The 17,920-nt window shown below is 53.9% G+C and overlaps 2 protein-coding genes across 22 annotated transcripts; one reads left to right on the forward strand and one right to left on the reverse strand.

Moving 5' to 3' along the window:
• Positions 1 to 74: 74 nt before the first annotated feature.
• ZDHHC4 (zDHHC palmitoyltransferase 4) lies at positions 75 to 7,566 on the forward strand. Of its 3 annotated transcripts, none has more exons than XM_085592026.1 (6): positions 75 to 271; positions 968 to 1,097; positions 3,473 to 3,546; positions 4,628 to 5,022; positions 5,750 to 5,994; positions 6,732 to 7,566. In XM_085592026.1, the coding sequence occupies exons 2-6, from the start codon at positions 975 to 977 to the stop codon at positions 7,014 to 7,016; spliced, it is 1,122 nt and encodes a 373-aa protein (XP_085448152.1). In that variant the 5' UTR covers positions 75 to 271; positions 968 to 974; the 3' UTR covers positions 7,017 to 7,566. The 3 variants fall into 3 exon arrangements, with proteins under 3 accessions (XP_085448152.1, XP_085448151.1, XP_031361976.3); XM_085592025.1 differs by lacking the exon at positions 75 to 271 and adding an exon at positions 382 to 467 and having other exon boundaries at positions 964 to 1,097; XM_031506116.3 differs by lacking the exon at positions 75 to 271 and having other exon boundaries at positions 827 to 1,097; positions 4,628 to 4,806; positions 4,897 to 5,022.
• E4F1 (E4F transcription factor 1) lies at positions 1,879 to 17,911 on the reverse strand. 19 transcript variants are annotated; one of them, XR_014958495.1, is made up of 17 exons: positions 17,534 to 17,903; positions 16,995 to 17,134; positions 16,780 to 16,876; positions 15,962 to 16,161; positions 15,629 to 15,749; positions 15,204 to 15,356; positions 14,527 to 14,693; positions 13,991 to 14,218; positions 13,584 to 13,692; positions 12,796 to 13,013; positions 11,653 to 11,968; positions 10,417 to 10,577; positions 9,595 to 9,657; positions 8,776 to 9,119; positions 7,397 to 7,488; positions 6,714 to 6,797; positions 1,879 to 3,732 (listed from the first exon to the last, which is right to left on the reverse strand). XR_014958495.1 is itself a non-coding variant. In XM_085592003.1 (16 exons), the coding sequence occupies exons 1-15, from the start codon at positions 17,658 to 17,660 to the stop codon at positions 7,413 to 7,415; spliced, it is 2,520 nt and encodes an 839-aa protein (XP_085448129.1). In that variant the 5' UTR covers positions 17,661 to 17,903; the 3' UTR covers positions 1,879 to 6,797; positions 7,397 to 7,412. The 19 variants fall into 19 exon arrangements, 13 of the variants coding, with proteins under 13 accessions (XP_085448129.1, XP_085448131.1, XP_085448130.1 ...); XR_014958493.1 differs by having other exon boundaries at positions 1,879 to 6,624; XR_014958494.1 differs by having other exon boundaries at positions 6,714 to 7,488.
• Positions 17,912 to 17,920: the final 9 nt, after the last annotated feature.

Raw genomic sequence — 17,920 nt, forward strand, 5'->3', positions numbered from 1 at the left:
GACGGAGGGCCGGGCTCAGCCCGCACCCTGCGCATCCCCAGCGCGGCTGGAGGCGGCAGCCGCGGAGCGAGCCCCGCGCCTGGGGCGGGGTGGGACGGGAGGGTCCCGCTACCCCCGAGTGTAACGGGGAATCACCGGGAGTGCGCCCACAGCTCTGGGGAGGAGCAGCAGTTTTGCTTTGGAGAGTTCAGCGAAGGGCACGGGAATTCCTGGCGGTGCTGAGGAGCGGCAGGGCCGGCGGGTGCAGCACCAGCCCCGCAGGGCCCGCACGGTACCGAGCTGCCCGGGCCGCGGGGCCGCTCCACCGGCCGAGCTCACGGACGCTTCCACGGCTTCACGGGCCGGGCTGAGCCCCCGTTCCCCGCCGGGGCAGCGGAGGGCGCTGGCAGCGCCGGGAGCGCGGCGGCGCCGCTTCCGCAGCAGCGCGGCGGCTCCGAGCGGCCCCGGGGCCCCGGGGCTGGAGGCGGCCAGGGAAGGGAACGGCTGGGAAAGGGGCTGGGGGAGCTGGGGACGGGCTCAGCCCGGAGAAAAGGCGGATCAGGGGCGACCCTGTGGCTCTGCACAGCTCCTGCCAGGAGGGGACAGCCGGGGGGGTTTGGGATCGTTCCCAGGGAACAGGGACAGGAGGAGAGGGAACAGCCCAAAGCTGCACCAGGAGAAGCTCAGCTTGGACATCAGGGGGAATTTCCCCATGGAAAAGGAGCTCAGGCCTTGGAAGTGCCCAGGGAGGTGTGGAGTGCCCATCCCTGGAGTGTCCCAGCAATTCCTGGGGGTGGCACTCGGAGCTCTGGGCTGGGGACGAGCTGGGCACCAGGCACAGCTGGGATGGGCTGGGAGGTTTGGGGATTTGGGGATTCTGTGTTTCTGCCCCCGCAGAGATACACGAAGGGCTGCTCCGTCCCTGGGCTCAGGGAACGCTGCAGGACGGGCACCCAGGGGTCCAAGAGCTGCTCCTCTTCCATTCCAGGCTCGGGATGGAATTCCTGACGCTCTTCCTGCTCTACCTGTGCTCCGTGCTCGCCCTCGCTGCCCTGCTGTGCCTCTGCTCGGGAAGGGAGGAGAGTTTCCTCGCGAGGAGTGCCAACAGGGCGAGCCAGGTAAAGCACCGGGCTGGGCTTCAGGCAGGGAATGAACTTGCAGGCAATGATCAGCTCCCGTTCTGGTAATCCCTGCTTTGTCCTGCTAAAATCACTGCAACTGCTATATTTGCTCTCAAAAAAAAAAAAAAAAAAAAAAAAAAAAAAAAAAAAATCAGTGTGTGTGGTCAGAGTGATAATACATTTCTTCCTGTTTTAACGTCTGCTCTCAAGGAAGTGAGCTAGGAAGCAGAAATAATTTCCTTTGAGATGGTTGAATCCTGCCCAAGCAGGTAGAAAAAATCATTTTCTCAGCTCCCATCCCTGCCTGTGCCTGTCTGGGGTGAGGATGGAGCTTCTCACCAGGCCAGAATTGCTTTCTTCACTAACACCACAACACAACTTTGGAAAAATTAATAAGAATCAGCCCCCAGGAATTTGCAGTTTTGTGGTATTGCTGATGTTATCAAGAGGGAAAAGGTGGGGGAGGTTTGAGGATTCAAATAGGGAGAGAATCACAAGTGGTGGCAGATATTTGAGGGAAAGCTCTTTAATGTGTGTATTAATGCTGCAGGCTCTTGTTCACTAAGAAAGAAGCAGGAATGAAGAGCTTTAAAAGAGGATTAAGAATTGGCATTTTTTTGTAAAAACGGGGAGTTGGGAAAGCACCAGTTCATTTTTCTGTCTGTTGGGCTGTGTCCGAATGAAAAGGAAAAAAAAAATGCTGTCATATTCCTGGAAGGTAAAGTATGAGAGAATTATCACTTAAATTGTAAATTAAATTTAATGCTGTTCACAGCAGTTCAGACAGACTTTTTTATTACTGGTATTATACTTCTTTTTGGTTTACAGACACACTGTGCAGAGAAATTGATTTTTTTTTCCCCCCCATATCTTAACAGCTGCTGCTGTGAAGTATTTATAAACAGCAGCAATTAAATTACTGCTCTGGTATGAAGCCACTGTCTGGAGGAATCTGATCAATACTTGTGCCTGGGAAATAAATGCACGTGAATACAATCAATATTTTACCTGGGATATAAATACAGGCAGTGTTAAATGTAAGGTCACAACAAAAGATAAATTACTCTAAGAAAAGGACCAATACAATGCAAACCCCAGAAGGGTCTGAAGCTCTTAGAGAGCGCCCAGAGGATGGACATGAGGGTGGTGGGGGCCTGGAGGAGCAGCTGAGGGCACTTGGCTTTTCCTGCAGAGCGTTGATGTTTCCTGCAGGTTCTTTAATGCTGGGATGTGTCTCCTCTTTCAGCACACTTGGGAAAAAAAAACCTCATTTTTACAAACACTCGTCCCCGGAGCCACCGAGCTGGGACGCAGCAGCTCACACCAAAATATTCAGCGTCTTCTCAGCTCCACGTGTGCTTTTTGCCTGCTGGTCTTTCACATCTGAGGCGAGAAGCTCTCGCTGCATATTTTCCCTGGGTGTCAGCTGGAAACAGGCTCGGCTGCTCTGATTCTGTGTTGCTGTAGAGATCTGTCAGCTCGCAGCAGACAATGGCACCGGGGCTCCCGGCTCAGGGCTGGCTCCTGCAGCTGGGCTGGGCTGGGCTGGGCAGCTGGAGCCACGGGGCTGGAGCTGCAGGAACTGCGTTGCTGGCTCGTGGGGCTTTTCCCCTCTCTTTTCTGGAGGCCACGAGCTTTATCCCTTTGCTTCTCTGCCCTTGGTGTGTCAGGTGGGCTGATGGAGCACATTGTGGCTGGGGAATTGCTCGGTTCTATCCCCTGCTTGAGCCATCCCCACCCTACACCCACCCTAAGCTCCTCAGAACTTCCACACATGAACCCAGATGTGTTTGTTTGGGCCTGGGAGGCTCCAAGGCTATGGAACCTCAGTCCCACGTGGAAAACCCCAGCAGCACTCCTGGAACCTCAGTCCCACGTGGAAAACCCCAGCAGCATTCCTGGAACCTCAGTCCCACGTGGAAAACCCCAGCAGCACTCCTGGAACCTCAGTCCCACGTGGAAAAACCCCAGCAGCATTCCTGCCTCTCTCCCTTCTTCATGGAAAGGGGGTCAGGCACGGGAGGTGCCCAGGGAGGTTTGGATCCCCATCCCTGGAGGTGTCCAAGCAAGGAGGGGAGGTGGCACTCAGAGCTCTGGGCTGGGGACAAGGTGGGATTGGGCACAGCTGGCACTCGAGGACGTTGAAGGGCTTGTCCAGCCCTCTGTGATTCTGTGTGCTATGGCTGGACTCAGTGATCTTGAAGGTCTCTTCCACCTTTGATTCTGGGGTGAGCAGCTCCTGAAAAGGAGCCTCCTCCCCAGAGCTGTGGCTGTGCAGGTCCAGAGCTGAGGGATGAGGGATTTGTGCTTCAATCTGAGCTTGCCCCAAGGCAGCAGGGATGGCCAGGTGACACAGAGCTTCATTTCCTCAGGTCTTGTCACTGGTGATCCCCAGCCAGCTCCGGAGGGTGACACACCGGGCACTGCACAGGCTCTTCCACACAAGGTATTGCACTTTTTATGACTTTGGCATTAATTTTTACTCTTCTTTCTGGGATCTCCTGCCACCATCAGAGCTCTCAGCATTATCCTTAGATATTCTGTCTCCATTTGGGATGCCTGGCAGGGATTACAGGCTCCCTTGCCACGCTGTTGTCTCTCCCTTCCTTGCTCCTTGTTTGAGGGCAGCACCCTGAAATGTTTGAACATTGACAAATGAAGATGATGTGGCTCGGTGACAGATGTTGGTCACACTGGTGGGATCCTGCATCCCCACAGGAATGGCCACAGCCTCTCTGGAGCTGCAGATGGAGTCAGACAGACTCCGAGTCTCCATCCTGTCCCTCCAATCCCATTAGTGTCAGTCCAGCAGCCTGGGTGTGCAGGTGGCCGAGGGGGCAGCTGCACAGCAGCCTGCTGGGTTCGGGTGGAATCTGTGTCTCTGTAAACTCTGGTGCCTCAGGAATGATTTCAAAACCTTTTCTCTGGGGACAGCAGCTCGCTGGAACAGCGACTCCAGGGCTGAATCTGCAGCTGTGAGTGCTGGGGTGGTTCTGTGCCTGTCTGCTGATCCTCTGCTCCAACACAGCCTGAGACACACAGGTGACCCTGCCAGAGGTGCTGGGGGCACTGGGATTCTCCACATGCCCTGGAACTGGTGCTCACTGCCCACCTCCTGCCTTATTTCCTGACAGCTGGTTATATTATTGCAGAGTTTTAAAGATGATTTTGAGGGCTTTTTCTTTGCTTTCAGAGTAGCAAATGTCTTCTGGCAGGATGTTGTGTGGCCTATTGCTGTGGCATATTCTGTCAGCAGCAAGAGATTATAGGACTTTGTACTGACAGGGAAAAAAAATCCAAAGTGAATAAAGCAGGGAATTTAGCTGACATATTTAAAGGAGTGTATGTGGGAAGAAGAGGAGAAGCCAGTGGATGGAGAAAACACTATTAATATGCAATCCAAGCTGGCCTGAAAACCTAAAAGAGGTGTCTCCTTGCATTTGGAAAGTCTTTGATCACCTCTGAGTGTACTTGACCTGTTAATCAGGATGCTGAGTATTAAACAGACCGTCCCCTTTCCTTCCCAGGAGCTGCTTGTTTGTGGTCCTGCACGCAGCCCTGCAGGCAGCAGTGTTTGGGGAATACACCTGGGAAGTGTTTGTGTACTGCTGGGAGCTGCAGTTCCACCTCCTCCTCCTGCTGCTGCCCTACCTGCTGCTGGCTGGGAACCTGGGCTGCTTCCTGCTCTGCTCCCGGGCCAACCCTGGTAAGATCCCCCCGCCCGTGCTCTTTGAAAACAGCAAAAAAAAAAGCTACAAATCCCATTTTTTAGTTCATTTTCTTGCCTCTTTGGCAGGTACAGTAACGAAATCCAACGCTGCATCCCTGGTGAAGGTTTATGCCTATGATGGGGTGATGTTTCAGAAAGGCCTCGTGTGCCCCACGTGCAGCGTGGAGAAACCAGCCAGGTCCAAGCACTGCAGTAAGGATCTGAAATTCCTTGATAAGCATGGCAGTAAGAGCTTCCCAAAGGAATTCTCCCCCAGGAGCTGCAGTTCCCACTGCAGCTGTTCTGTTACCAGCTCAGTGCTCACAGGGCTGAGTTTGTTTTCCTGGGGTCCCAGGTCACAGCTGCCTGTGCCCAGCCATGGAGCTGGTTGGGTGCTGTTCCTTCTCACAGAAATCACCAGAAATTACCAGTTCTGAGGGACAATTCAGGGTCAGGAACAGCTGATAACAGAAATTATCACCTGCCAGGACCTCAGATCGGGATTTTCTCTTTCATAGTCACAGAATCCTGTAATGGTTTGGGCTGGGAGGGATCTTTGAAGCCCATCTCATGTCACCCCCTGCCAGGGGCAGGGACACCTTCCACCAGCCCAGGGTAGTCCAAGCCCTGACCTGGAACACTGCCAGGGATGAGAAGTCCACCACCTCTTTTTATAATCTAAAATAAAGGTGGTGCTTTGCCAGGCAGTACTGTCAGAGAAACCAAAGTCTGGGAGCTGCAGTCTTGGCGAATAAAAGAGGAGATGGAATATGTTGTTTTTCTTAGGATACACAACTGAATTTCTTTGCTTCAAAAGCTGCCAGCTAAACCTTGACCGCAACTCCCACATACTTTCAGCTTAAAAACAAAAAACACGTAAAGATCAAACTGCTTATTTAAAAACGAGATGCCAAGACACTTTTGCCCCTGCCTCCTGCAGGTGTGTGCAGGACGTGCGTGCATCGCTTCGACCACCACTGCGTGTGGGTCAACAACTGCATCGGGGCCTGCAACGCCGGCGTGTTCCTGCTCTACCTGCTGTCCCTGACGGCCACGGCTGGGGCTGTGGCTGCTGTCACGGCTGCACTGCTGCTGCAGCTGCTGCAGCTCTCCAACCTCCTGCACGGCACCTACCTGGATGCCCAGGGACAGGAGCAGCCCGTGGACATTCCCGTCCTCGTGCAGGTCGGTCTGCGCTGGGAAACGTTCTGGCTTTGCAGTCAGGAACCTCGCCCTGCTCCCCAGCATGGGGACAGACTGCAGGCTTTGGGGCAGACTGCAGGGTTTTGTGCAGGGTTTTGGGGCAGACTGCAGGGTTTTGGGGCAGACTGCAAGGTTTTGGGACAGACTGCGGGTTTTGGGACAGACTGCAGGGTTTTGTGCAGGGTTTTGGGGCAGACTGTGGGTTTTGGGACAGACTGTGGGTTTTGGGACAGACCGCAGGGTTTTGTGCAGGGTTTTGGGACAGACTGTGGATTTTGGGGCAGACTGCAGGGTTTGGGGCAGACTGCAGGGTTTTGGGGCAGACTGTGGGTTTTGTGCAAGGTTTTGTGGCAGACTGCAGGTTTTCAGCTGTTGTATACACATAACTAGATTTACAAAACTGCCACTGCTGAATACTTTAGAAGTGGAAGGGGTTTTTCTCACGGCACCTCCCATCCTACAGATTCCCATCTCCAGGCTCTGTCACTCAGCACATGTGGCTCACAGAGAGGGAATTTCCATTCCAGTGACTAGCTGATGTAGCAAAGTTTAGGAAGGAGCTGAGAGTGCCTGAGGAATCTCTGTGGAGGTGTCAGAGCAGGACACAGCACCCTGGAACACAGATCCAGCTCCTCGTGGATGTGCATTCCAGCTGGGGCTGTGCACTGCCCAGGATCCAACCCTCCCACGTTTTAACTTACTTTTCTCTTTCTCTGCAGCACCTTTTCTTGACTTTCCCCAGGATTGTCTTCATGCTGGGGTTTGTCATCCTGCTCACGCTCGTCCTGGGGGGATATTGCTCCTTCAGTCTGTACTTGGCCCTCACCAACCAAACCACCAACGAATGGTGCAAATCCCGAAGATTTGGGGGCTCCCCCCGTCTCCCCTCACAGCCTCATGCCAGACCCCTCATCTACAAAAACATTTATTCTAAAGGGATCTGGAGGAATTTAAAGGAAGTCTTTAACCCTCCTACCGTCTTGGAAAGGAAGAAGAAAACATGAAGACATTATTGTGGCATTTTTAAATGTTTTCCAAGACTTTAGTTCAGCAGTGGGCTTGGCTACCCCAGAGAGGTTTTGGAACAAGATTTCTGCAGAATTCACGTATTGGTGCCTCAGCAGAGCGTCATTTGAGCTCCCTCCCTCAGTGAGACTCAGGGCCAGCTCAGTCCTGGCCCCTGAATACAGGGATTGACTTGGTCCATCTTCCCCAAAGGGAATTTTTCTCTCTGGGAAGGGCTAACACAGAGCTCCTGTGAATTTTGAGGAAGCAGCATATTTTTGTATCTTTCTTTGGGAAACAATTAACCCATGACGTCTAACAAGGACTACAACAGGTTCTGTGTATTTAGCTGAAAAAATGATTTCTGGCAGGATCTTACCTGCAGAAACCATGTCCTACTGCAGCTTTGAAGCACTAACTTCAGGGAGGAAATTAAAGTGTCCCTGTTCTCCTCTCCTTCCAGAAGTTTCTCTGTTTGAGTACAATAGAAGAAAAATTGAAAAAAAAAATGTAGTAAGAACTTTAAATAATTTTATTTTTACAAATGTATTTTATTTACATGCCAAATCTGTACAATATGCAATTAAAAATCCATATATGGTTTAAAAAAACCAAATTCCTATACAATATGGCTTTCCAGCCCCCAGGCTGGCTCTCAGAGCAGCCTGGCTGGCATTGCAGGGTACAATGATGCATTCATAGACCAGTACATAAGGCTACTTGTCCAGGATACCAAAGAAAAGAGAAATACTGTAGTACCATGCCTTGGGAGGCCTGAAGGAGTGAGGTTAAAGGCATGAGTGTTTCAGTGGTGCTCAACACACACCACAACTCCTTAGGTTTGGTTTTCTCAACTTGTTTTAAATGCATATATTTAAATAATCCCTCGTGAGTCCCCACATATTTGCTATACTTTCTGAATCCTTTCCAAAACCAGACCACGGCTGTCCCAGTGGTGGGCAGAGGGGGCTGATTCCCAAAGGATCTTCCTTAATTGGAGGCTGCTGTACAGAATACTGAGTGCCACGGGTGACCTGGGTCTCCTCAGTGCGACCAGGCCAAGGGTTTAACTCCTGGCATTGGTTTTAGACTGAGAACACCTCGGGCCTGCCCTGTCCTATCCCGTTTTAGACCTGTTCTATCCTGTTTTAGACTTGTCCTATCCCACTTCAGGCCTGCACTATTCCGTTTTAGACCTCTCCTATCCCGTTTTAGTCCTGCATTATCCCATTTCAGGCCTGCATTATCCCATTTTAGGCCAGCACTATCCCCTTTTTAGGCCAGCACTATCCCGTTTTAGGCCTGCATTATCACGTTTTAGGCCTGCACTGTCCCATTTCAGGCCAGCACTATCCCATTTTAGGCCTGCACTGTCCCATTTCAGGCCAGCACTGTCCCACTTTAGGCCAGCACTATCCCGTTTTAGGCCTCCATTATCCCATTTTAGGCCTGCATTATCCCCTTTCAGGCCAGCACTGTCCCATTTAGGGCCAGCACTGTCCCATTTAGGGCCTGCATTATCCCATTTTAGGCCTCCATTATCCCATTTCAGGCCAGCACTGTCCCCTTTTGGCCCTGCCCTGTCCCCTTTCAGGCCAGCCCTGTCCCCTTTCAGGCCAGCCCTGTCCCCTTTCAGCCCTGCCCTGTCCCCTTTCAGCCCTGCCCTGTCCCCTTTCAGCCCTGCCCTGTCCCGTGGACCCCTTCCCTCCAGAACACACCCCTGCCCCCCGAGCAGCGCCCAGGCTGCCCCCGGCTCACACGATCACCGTCTGCACCTCCACGTCGCCCTCCTGCGCGGCGGCGATGACGAACTCGCCCGCGTGCTCCATGATCTCGATGTCCTCGGAGGCCACCATGGTGACGGTGGCCTCCTGCGCGGCCAGGCCGGCGTCGGCGGCCAGCACGGCGCCGTCGCCGATGGCCGAGGCCAGGGTCATGGCCACCTGCTCGGTGAGGCTCTCGGGCGTGGCGATGGTGATGGTGTCGGCGGCGTCGGCGGCCGCGGCGCCCTCGGCCACGGTGACGTTCTGCACGATGATCTGGTGGCCCGAGTTGGCCTGGTTGACGATCTGCTGCACCACCTTCATGATGTGGCTGTCGACCTGCGGGGGGACAGCGGCGGCACTGATGCTGCTGCTGGTGTTTAGGGGGGAGCTGAGGACAGGCATCGCTGCGGAGGAGCTGCCAGCCACGGGGCAGTGCCAGCTGCTCACCCCAGGCTCCTGGGCACTCTGTGCCCCTTCCCCAGGACCCTGTGGCTCTGATCAAGATAACCCTGGACCCTCCTTCCTGCCCCAACGGGAGAGCCAGGGAAGCCCACCCTGTCCAAAGTCTGTACAGACCCCTGACATTTCCTGTTCGTGCTCTTTGCCCCACTCTCCCCTTGGACACCACAGAATGAAGAGAGCTGAACCAACGTATTTTGGGGTAAGAGCCTCTTTTGGAAATCTTTGCCATCTCCTGATGTTCCTCCCCTTCACAGCCTGCTTACCTCTGAGCTAGCCTAGGATATTTTGGGGGGGAACATCACAGACCCTGCACTGTGTCACCCCTCCTGTCACCAAGGGACTGCTTTACCTCGTGTCTTGTTCCCTCTATTATTTCAGTGGCTTCGCTGGTCTCCATGTCTTCAGTAGAAGTCTGGAAGACAAAATAAGATTATTCCCTTTCTAGGTTCTTATAAAAAGAATTTTATCACCAAGATATAATTCACTAAGGTCTTTTACACGAGTCTTTCTGCTCCACATGCAGTAGCTACTCCAAAAACAACTCCTTGACATTCCCTCCCAATCCCATTATCAGGAACTACTTAAAATGAATGCACAATGTTCACAAGTAACTGAAAGAGAATGTCCTCCCTCAGCAGGATTTGGCCACACAGCAGATTTTTCTCCTACTGGAGAATAACTACAGCAGCACTCAATAACTGAGCTGTGTTACCCTGCTGGGATGGGAACTGGCTCTGTGTGACGGAGGGGAGAAAGTGAAATACAGAATTCATTGCTTTTGGCAGCTTCTGTTTGAAACAACAGAGATTATCTGGGACAAAGTAAGATAAATAGAAATGGGAGAAAATAGGAGGGAGAGCTGAAGCAAGCTTGTGAGGACCTAAAATCTGGTGTGGTGAGAAGTTCTCAGGCTCAGCTTTCTGCTGAACAACTGTTAGTCTCCCCTTCTCCTTTTCCTGGCACACACAGCACTCTGGGAGGGTGGGGAAGCTCCAAGTGCTTTCCTTCCAAACAGGGCTCATCCCGCTGACTCCTGGGGCCATGCAGGCAGGGCAGAGCCTGTTTCATGTTCTCCCAAAAGCCTGGAGCAGGAACATGAGCAACTGCAGAGTTTTTCCTGACCAAATCCCGTGCTAAGCTCCCAGTGAGCAGGCTGGCTGCCCCTGCTCACCTCGATGATGTATTCCTGGGTGTCTGCCACCACCGAGGAAAACTCCACCAGAACCGTGTGCGGATCTTCCGAAAGGACCGTGGCTGCCAAGTTGTCAGCAGACTGGCTCTCCTCTGACACTATCACTTCTTCCACCTCTTTCATAGCAAGGAGGCAGCCACCTGTATGGAATTCCAGAGAAACATCATTTTTTGTGACCATCCCCAGCAGCACCAGCAAGGGGATGCCATGGACGAGTGACCAGTGCCACCTGAGGAGCTCTTGGCCCACCAGGACAAGCCAAGGAACAGCCCAGAAGAGTCCACGTGACACCAGGAACAGAGGAGCTCTTCAGTGCAATTCCAAACACCACACAGGTAAATTCAGATGGTAAAACCACTCGGGGTTTCCAAGCCATGTGTGAAGAACATACAGGAAGAATTTGGGTAGATTTTAAATCATTTATCTTTTCTGCTGATACATCTCAGTATCTCCTACAAAAGTCCATTTTCTCCTCCAGTAAACTTGTATTATTCCTTTGGAATAACACCATCAGCACTAGCTGAAGAAGTCTGGAAATCCTTGCTTAGGAGCTAAAGGAGCAGCAAGTCCAGTGCAACTAATCCCACTAAACCAGATTGTTGCTGAGAACTTTACCCAGACATTTCCTTGCCAGAACATGCCCACTTCCATGTGGGTCACAGAATTCACAGAATCACTGGGTTGGAAAAAACCTTAAAGATCATCAAGTCCAACCCAGCCCTAACATCTCAATTAAACCCTGGCACCCAGTGCCACATCCAGGCTTTGTTAAACACATCCAGGGATGGTGACTCCATCACCTCCTCGGGCAGGTCATTCCAGAACTTTATCACCCTTTCTGTGCAAAACTTTTCCCTGGTATCCAACCTATATTTCCCTTGATGCAGCTCTGGTTCTGTCATTGCTGAGATCCACCCTCACCACCATTCCCAGCCAGCCCAGGGCCAGCCTGCCCTGGAAATGACAAGAATCAAAGCAACCATATTAAAACCAGCACTGTGGTGACAGCCTGAAAAACATGTTCAGCTTTCTACAGCACATGGCTGCTCCTATCCCAGAACTTTCCACTGCCTCCCAGCACCCCAAATGCTGGGAAGCTCAATGGTCTCAGCTCAGCAGAACATGGGAAGCAGCAAGAACTCCACTGGAAGGCAAATGGACAAGCACAGAGAGCTCCTTTGGTTTTGAGGTGCCTGTTGAGGGTGTTGTGCTCACCTTTGGTTTTGAGGTGCCTGTCGAGGGTGCCGTGCTCACCTTTGGTTTTGAGGTGCCTGTTGAGGGTGCCCTGCTCACCTTTGGTTTTGAGGTGCCTGTTGAGGGTGCCCTGCTCACCTTTGGTTTTGAGGTGCCTGTTGAGGGTGCCGTGCTCGGCGAAGCCGCGCCCGCACTTGTAGCACTTGAAGGGCTTCTCGCCGGTGTGGTGGCGGATGTGGCGCACCAGGGAACCTTTCTCCCGGAACCCTCGGCTGCAGAAGTGGCACACGTAGGGCTTGTCCTCCAGGTGGGTACGGAAATGCACCTGCTGGGCGTTCTGCACGCACAGGGAGGCAAGGCAAGGGCTCAGAAAGGACACAGCTAAGTCACAGGGTTTTAGATGCCAGGGTGCAACTCAACGTCTTTTACAGGATGCCTTCCTGGGGTGGTGGTTTAGGAATGGTACTTCCCAAGTCAGTGCTCACACCATGACTCTCCAAACCATGAGGCACTCACTTGTTCCCCCCTCTCCCTCTCCCCATCTCCTTGCAGGGGGCTGGAGAGGAGAATTGGAGGCACAAAAGGTGAGGATCATGGACTGAGATAAGAACAATTTACCAGAAACAGAAATAAAACACTACTGATGACAGCGTGTTCAAGAAAGAGGGGAGCAACTCACCTGCCCTACAGAGGGAACCCCTTACCCCCACACCAGAATGTTCTAGCCATGCACCCTCTTGGCTACTGTAAAAATTAACCCCGTCCAGGCCAGAACCAGGACACTGTTATTACATACTTGTTCCACACACGAAGGAACAGTTTCTTCAGAAATGTGACGGTTTTACAAAGACTGTCCTTCCTTTTGCCCACTAAACCAAAACATCTTTATGGAGTTTCAGATCACAGAATCACTGAATGGTTTAGGTTGGAAAAAACCTTAAGGAACACCTTGTTCCACCCCCTGCCATGGGCAGGGACACCTTTCACTATCCCAAGTTGCTCCAAGCCCTGTCCAACCTGGCCTTGGACACTTGCAGGGATGGAGCAGCTTCTCTAGGCATCCCGTAAGAGGCAGGCGAGCTCTTTGAGGAGCAAAGCCTCCTAGCCTCTACCACAGCCTGGCTTTGGGGAGACCAGCACGGAGGTTTGGGGAGGGGGGCCCACCTTTGTCTTGTAGCGCTTGCCACACTTGGGGCAGGCGTAGGGCCGCTCGTCCGAGTGCACGCGCCGGTGCCCCTTCACGTGGGCAATGGTCTTGTAGAGCTTCCCACACTCCCCGCAGCGGAACCGCCGCTCGTTCACGTGCACCTCCTGGTGCTTCTTCAGCAGGTAGCCCTTGGTGAACTCCTTGCCACACTCCTCACACTTGAAAGGTTTGTACTCTAGAGGCACAGAGAGAAAAAGGTGTGCTCAATCCAGGGCAAGGCGCAGCACGAGGATCTGGTAGGGGTGTGACTGAATTGGGACAAAAAGCACCCTGGAGAAGGGGATGAATTGTATTGTCAAGCATGTGTGTGGGCTTCCACAGAACCCCAAAATAGCTGGGGTGGGAAGGGACCTCTGGTGACCACCCAGTCCAGCCCCCTGCCCAGGCAGGGTCACCCGGAGCAGGTGACACAGGAACGTGTCCGGGTGGGTTTGGGATGTCTCCTGAGGGAGACTCCACACCCTCCCTGGGCAGCTGTTCAGGGCTCTGCCACCCTCACTGCAAAGAGCTTCTTCCTCATATCAACATGGAACTTGCTCCCCATCCTGTCACTGAACAGAGTCTGGCACCATCCTCTGACACCCCTGGGAGGGATTTTATGGAGTGATGGGATCCCCTCTCAGCCTTCCCTTCTCCAGACTGAGCAGGCCCAGCTCCTGCAGTCTCTCCTCATCAGAGGAGCTGTACAGGGCTGAGGTCACTGAGCCCCAGCTCGTGTCACACAGCAGCCCCAGCTGCACTTTACCTGTGTGACTCTTGCTGTGAGTTTCCAGGGCAGCAGCTTCGTTGAAGGCTTCATTACAGTGAAAGCAAATGTAACGTTTGTACCCGTTGGTTCTTTCTGCAGGCGTCTGCTGGAGAGAAAATGGGAAAACTGCATTTCTTTTCTTTGTACTGGTGTGTCCAGTTAAGATTGCTACCCAAATTCCCAATTACACACTGCAGCTTTGACAGGAAAGAGATCTCTGTTGTGAAAAGAGACAGAACGTGTGAGAAGGAACCCTTCCCTTAAATCACACCTGCACAATATAACTCTAAAACCTGACACAAAGCCACAGGCACAGGCAGACACATGAGACAACAGTGCTGCCCACAACCAAATACAGACAAGGAAAGTTAAAAAGTTGATCTGTTGATGGAATACAAACATACAGGCTCTGCTCCTTCCGGTTTAGCACACTGCTCCCCACACGGCTCCTCTTCTACTTCCACCCCTTTGCTTTCCAGCTCTTCTGGAGCAGCTGCTGCAGGTTCATCTGGCTTCTGCACCTCCTCCACAGCCACTCTCTCGATGACAATCCCCGAATTCCTCATGGCCTGCCTCAGCAGGTTCTCACTGTTCACTTCCCCCTCGCATGGCAACTCCTCGGGATGCGACTGCTGAAGGAACAAAGAGGAAGTCTGGCACAGCAAACCACAGATTTTTATGGGAACACTGCTGTGAGGGCCACTCTGGGGTGTCCAGTGCTGTGCTATGGGGTTGAAAGACCAACCCGGGAATACCTTGGGCTGAGGAGGAACATGAGGTGGATCTGTACTCTGACAACCCACAAGGGATGACAAGCCCACCAAAGGAACCCCTTCATTCCACAAAGATTTACTGTCAGGACCCAGGACACTTCTCCTCACGAGGTGAAACTTTCTTTGCATAAAACACCTGGAGGGTGTTTGAGACAAACACCACTCACATCTGGCTCCAGGGGTTTTGCATCCACCACGGGAAGTTCCTGCATCTGGACGTGGACCTCATGGAGCACGTTGCCTTTTGCGTCTGTCACGAGGTGGATGACAGGGGAGGCCTCGATGGATTCGCTGGCTATGGAGGACACCGTGTCTGTGGTGGAGCTGCAGGGTCCTGCAAGGGATCAACCACGTGGGGAAATGCACCCTCAGCAACTCCCTGTGCCCCACAAAAACCTGCCTGAGAGCACGAAGTGCCTGTTAACACCACCTTTGTACCAGATTCTCAAACAGTCTTGAGTTCACGCCCGGCTTCGAGGTAACAACTTTGCTCTATAAATTACTTTTTTCAAGGTAATAACTTTGCTCTATAAATTACCTTTTTCTGGTATAAAAAATATAAATTCAACACCATGAAATTATTTCTTATCATAAATAAGAATCATGAAATGGTTGGGGCTGGAAGGGATCTTACAGGTCGTCCAGTTCCACCCCCTGCCATGGGCAATGACACCTTCCACCATCTCAGGCTGCTCCAAGCCCTGTCCAATCTGCCCTTGGACACTTTAGGGACAGGGCAGCCACAGCTTCTCTGGGCACCCTGTGCCAGAAGGAATTTCTATTCCAAGTGCTCTGAGGGTTTGGCTTTATCAGACAGGAGGCAGGTCCTGGCAGCATCACTGACCTGATGGCAGATCATCTTTGTTGACAACTATTTCTTTGGTCATGTTGAAGCGGATTTTTTCAGTGCAAGGTGTCAGAGATTTAAGGTGCCGAGTCAAAGCTCCTGATTCCCGGAAGCTTTTCCCACATTTCTTGCATTTGTAAGGTCTTTCATCTGGAAATGACAAGAATCAAAACAATCATGTTAAAGCCAGCTCTGCCAGGATCAGCTCTGTGTGACAGGCTGAAGAACATGTTCAGCCTTCTACAGCACACAGCTGCTCCAATCCCAAACCTTCCACTGCCTCCCAGCACCCCAAATGCTGGAGAGCTCAATGGTCTCAGCTCAGCAGAACATGGGAAGCAGTAAGGAATTCCACTGGAAGGGAGATGGACAACCTCAGAGAGCTCCAGTAACAAGGAATTCTTATCTGGGAGGACTCTTACCCGTGTGCCGCCGATGGTGTCGGATCAGAGATCCCTTTGTCCTAAAGGAAGTCCCACAGAGTTTACACTCATAGTCCTTCCTGCTGCTGTGCGTGATCATGTGAGCTTTGAGGATGCTGGCCTAGGGAAAGAATTTCCTTTAAGACGCATTCCAAATAGTTTACAAATTTTACATTCGAGCTGTTAAGAACAACAAGGCTCCTTGTGAAAGCAGAACTTCCCTCTGGGAAATGTGGCAGGCAGTAAAGCACACTGTTATTGGGACTTGGGATCTCTTAGTTTACAGCCAGCCTAAAATGCTCCCTAACCCACACCAGCAGAGGGGATACTCACAGTTTTAAATGTCTTCTGGCACAGCTCACACACGTATCGCCCCTCCTTGTTCACCTGCAGCTTGACCTTGATCAGCTCGGTGGAAATGTCCTGCTCCTCGGGGCTGCCCTGCTCCTCACTGACCTCCCCGTCCACATGGCCATTCGGGTTCTCAAACACATGCTCTCCTGCTACAATGACCTCTTTGATGTGCCCACTGCCTGGGAAAAGGTGGGGAGACAGTGGGGTTCTTTACGGGCAGCAAACCATCTACTGCCTCAGCATGTCATGCAGGAAGGAGGAGAAAAGATATTTTAAACTTGCAACTCCGGGCTTTGCAAACTTCTCATTATGGCAGCATAAAATGGGCACTTCTGGAACAGAGTTTAACATCTAATTTGTATTAATTAGTTGCATTAATTAAGCTGAAGGAGAGTAGATTTAGAATAGAGATTGCAAAGGAATTGTTCCCTGTGAGGGAGGTGAGGCCCTGGCACAGGGTGCCCAGAGCAGCTGGGGGTGCTCCTGGATCCCTGGCAGTGCCCCAGGCCAGGCTGGACAGGGCTTGGAGCAGCCTGGGACAGTGGGAGGTGTCCCTGCCATGGCAGGGGTGGCACTGGGTGGGCTTTAAGGTCCCTCCTAACCCAACCCAACCCATCCCATGACTGTTCCATGACCTGATGGAGGATTGCAGAGCTGCCTCCCAGAGCTCTGCAGGAACAGCCCCAAATGCCAGTGACACAGAGGTGCCACCCACCCAACCACGACCCAAAGCCACCAGAAAAGGTCACAGATGAGGGAACAGAGCCCTCGGGCTGCCAAGGCACCCCAGAGCTCACCTACGATGGCCGAGGCGTTGCTGATCTCCTCTGCTATGGAAGACGCTTCAACAACAATGTGAGCAACGGTGATGGACTCCTCGACAGCAGGAACCACCTGCCGGCACAGAGCACGTTCCAGCAGGCGCCTCCTGCCTGCCTGACCACGCTGCTCCCTCCCCTCCAGCCCAACAGACCGCTGCATCCTGATCACTTCCAGGAGCAGCCGCTGTCACCTTTTGTCCTTCGGGGCCGAGGAGCCCGGCGAGCGCGTCGGGAGGGCGCTGGCAGCCCTTCTGCAGCTTGTGCTGCACGAACTCCTGCAGCGAGCTGAACTCCGACTGGCAGCGCCCGCACTTGTGCACATCATCCTCGTCTGCGGGGGAAAAGCGTCAGCGGGGCCGGGACACGGCACCGGGACACGGCACCGGGACACGGCGCCGGGACACGGCACCGGGACACCGCGCCGGGACACCGCGCCGGGACACCGCGCCGGGCTCACGGGGAAGGCACCGCGGCGGTCGGTGCGTTCCCTGCTGCCTGCCCCGGCACGGCAGCCGGCCCGGGATCCGGTTCCAGACCGGCCGGAGCAGCTCCCCGGCCTCTCCCGTCACCGGGATCCCGTCCCGAGGGGCCGGAGCCGCTCCCCAGCCTCTCCCGGCACCGCCGCCCCGGCACACGGCGCCCCCGCCGCCTCCCGCCCCGCTGGCGGCACCGGCCGGCCCCGTCACGCCGCGGGCCCGGCGGCGCGGCCGCGGCCCCGTGCGGGCGGTACCTTGCTCGCCGAAGGGCGGCGGGAGGCCGATGAGGGCGGCGGGGGGCGCGGAGGCCGCGCTGGCCGCGCCCCGGCCCGGCCCCGCCGCCGCTGCCGTAAGCGCCGCCGGCCCCGCGCCCGTTGCCATCGCGGCCCCCGTGTCGCAACGCGCCGCAAGATGGCGGCTTTACGGCCGTGTCGTCATAACAACGGGACGGGGCTCGGCGGGGAACGCGCCCGCCCGTGCGGGGGTGCCGGGAGCCGGCGGGGCGGTGTCGGAGCACGGTGCCTGCGCTCCCCACGGTCACGGTCGAGCCCCGGCGGAGCGGAGCGGATCGCGGGCAGTTACCGGCGAGTTGCCGCGGGTTGCCGAACGCGTTACCGAGCGAGCCCCGGGGCGCGCTGGCC

The sequence above is a fragment of the Lonchura striata genome, chromosome 14, assembly GCF_050655825.1.
Source record: "Lonchura striata isolate lonStrDom1 chromosome 14, ASM5065582v1, whole genome shotgun sequence".
Taxonomy (NCBI): domain Eukaryota; kingdom Metazoa; phylum Chordata; class Aves; order Passeriformes; family Estrildidae; genus Lonchura; species Lonchura striata.

Coding starts and splice junctions, on each gene's coding strand:
- ZDHHC4 (XM_085592026.1), top strand. CDS start 975: ATGGAATTCCTGACGCTCTTCCTGCTCTACCTGTGCTCCGTGCTCGCC. Junction 3,547..4,627: donor CACAGGCTCTTCCACACAAG/GTATTGCACTTT, acceptor TTTCCTTCCCAG/GAGCTGCTTGTTTGTGGTCC. Junction 5,023..5,749: donor AGCCAGGTCCAAGCACTGCA/GTAAGGATCTGA, acceptor TGCCTCCTGCAG/GTGTGTGCAGGACGTGCGTG.
- E4F1 (XM_085592003.1), bottom strand. CDS start 17,660: ATGGCAACGGGCGCGGGGCCGGCGGCGCTTACGGCAGCGGCGGCGGGG. Junction 16,162..16,779: donor CAACGCCTCGGCCATCGTAG/GTGAGCTCTGGG, acceptor ACCTTTTCCCAG/GCAGTGGGCACATCAAAGAG. Junction 15,750..15,961: donor GCCAGAAGACATTTAAAACT/GTGAGTATCCCC, acceptor TTCTTTCCCTAG/GCCAGCATCCTCAAAGCTCA.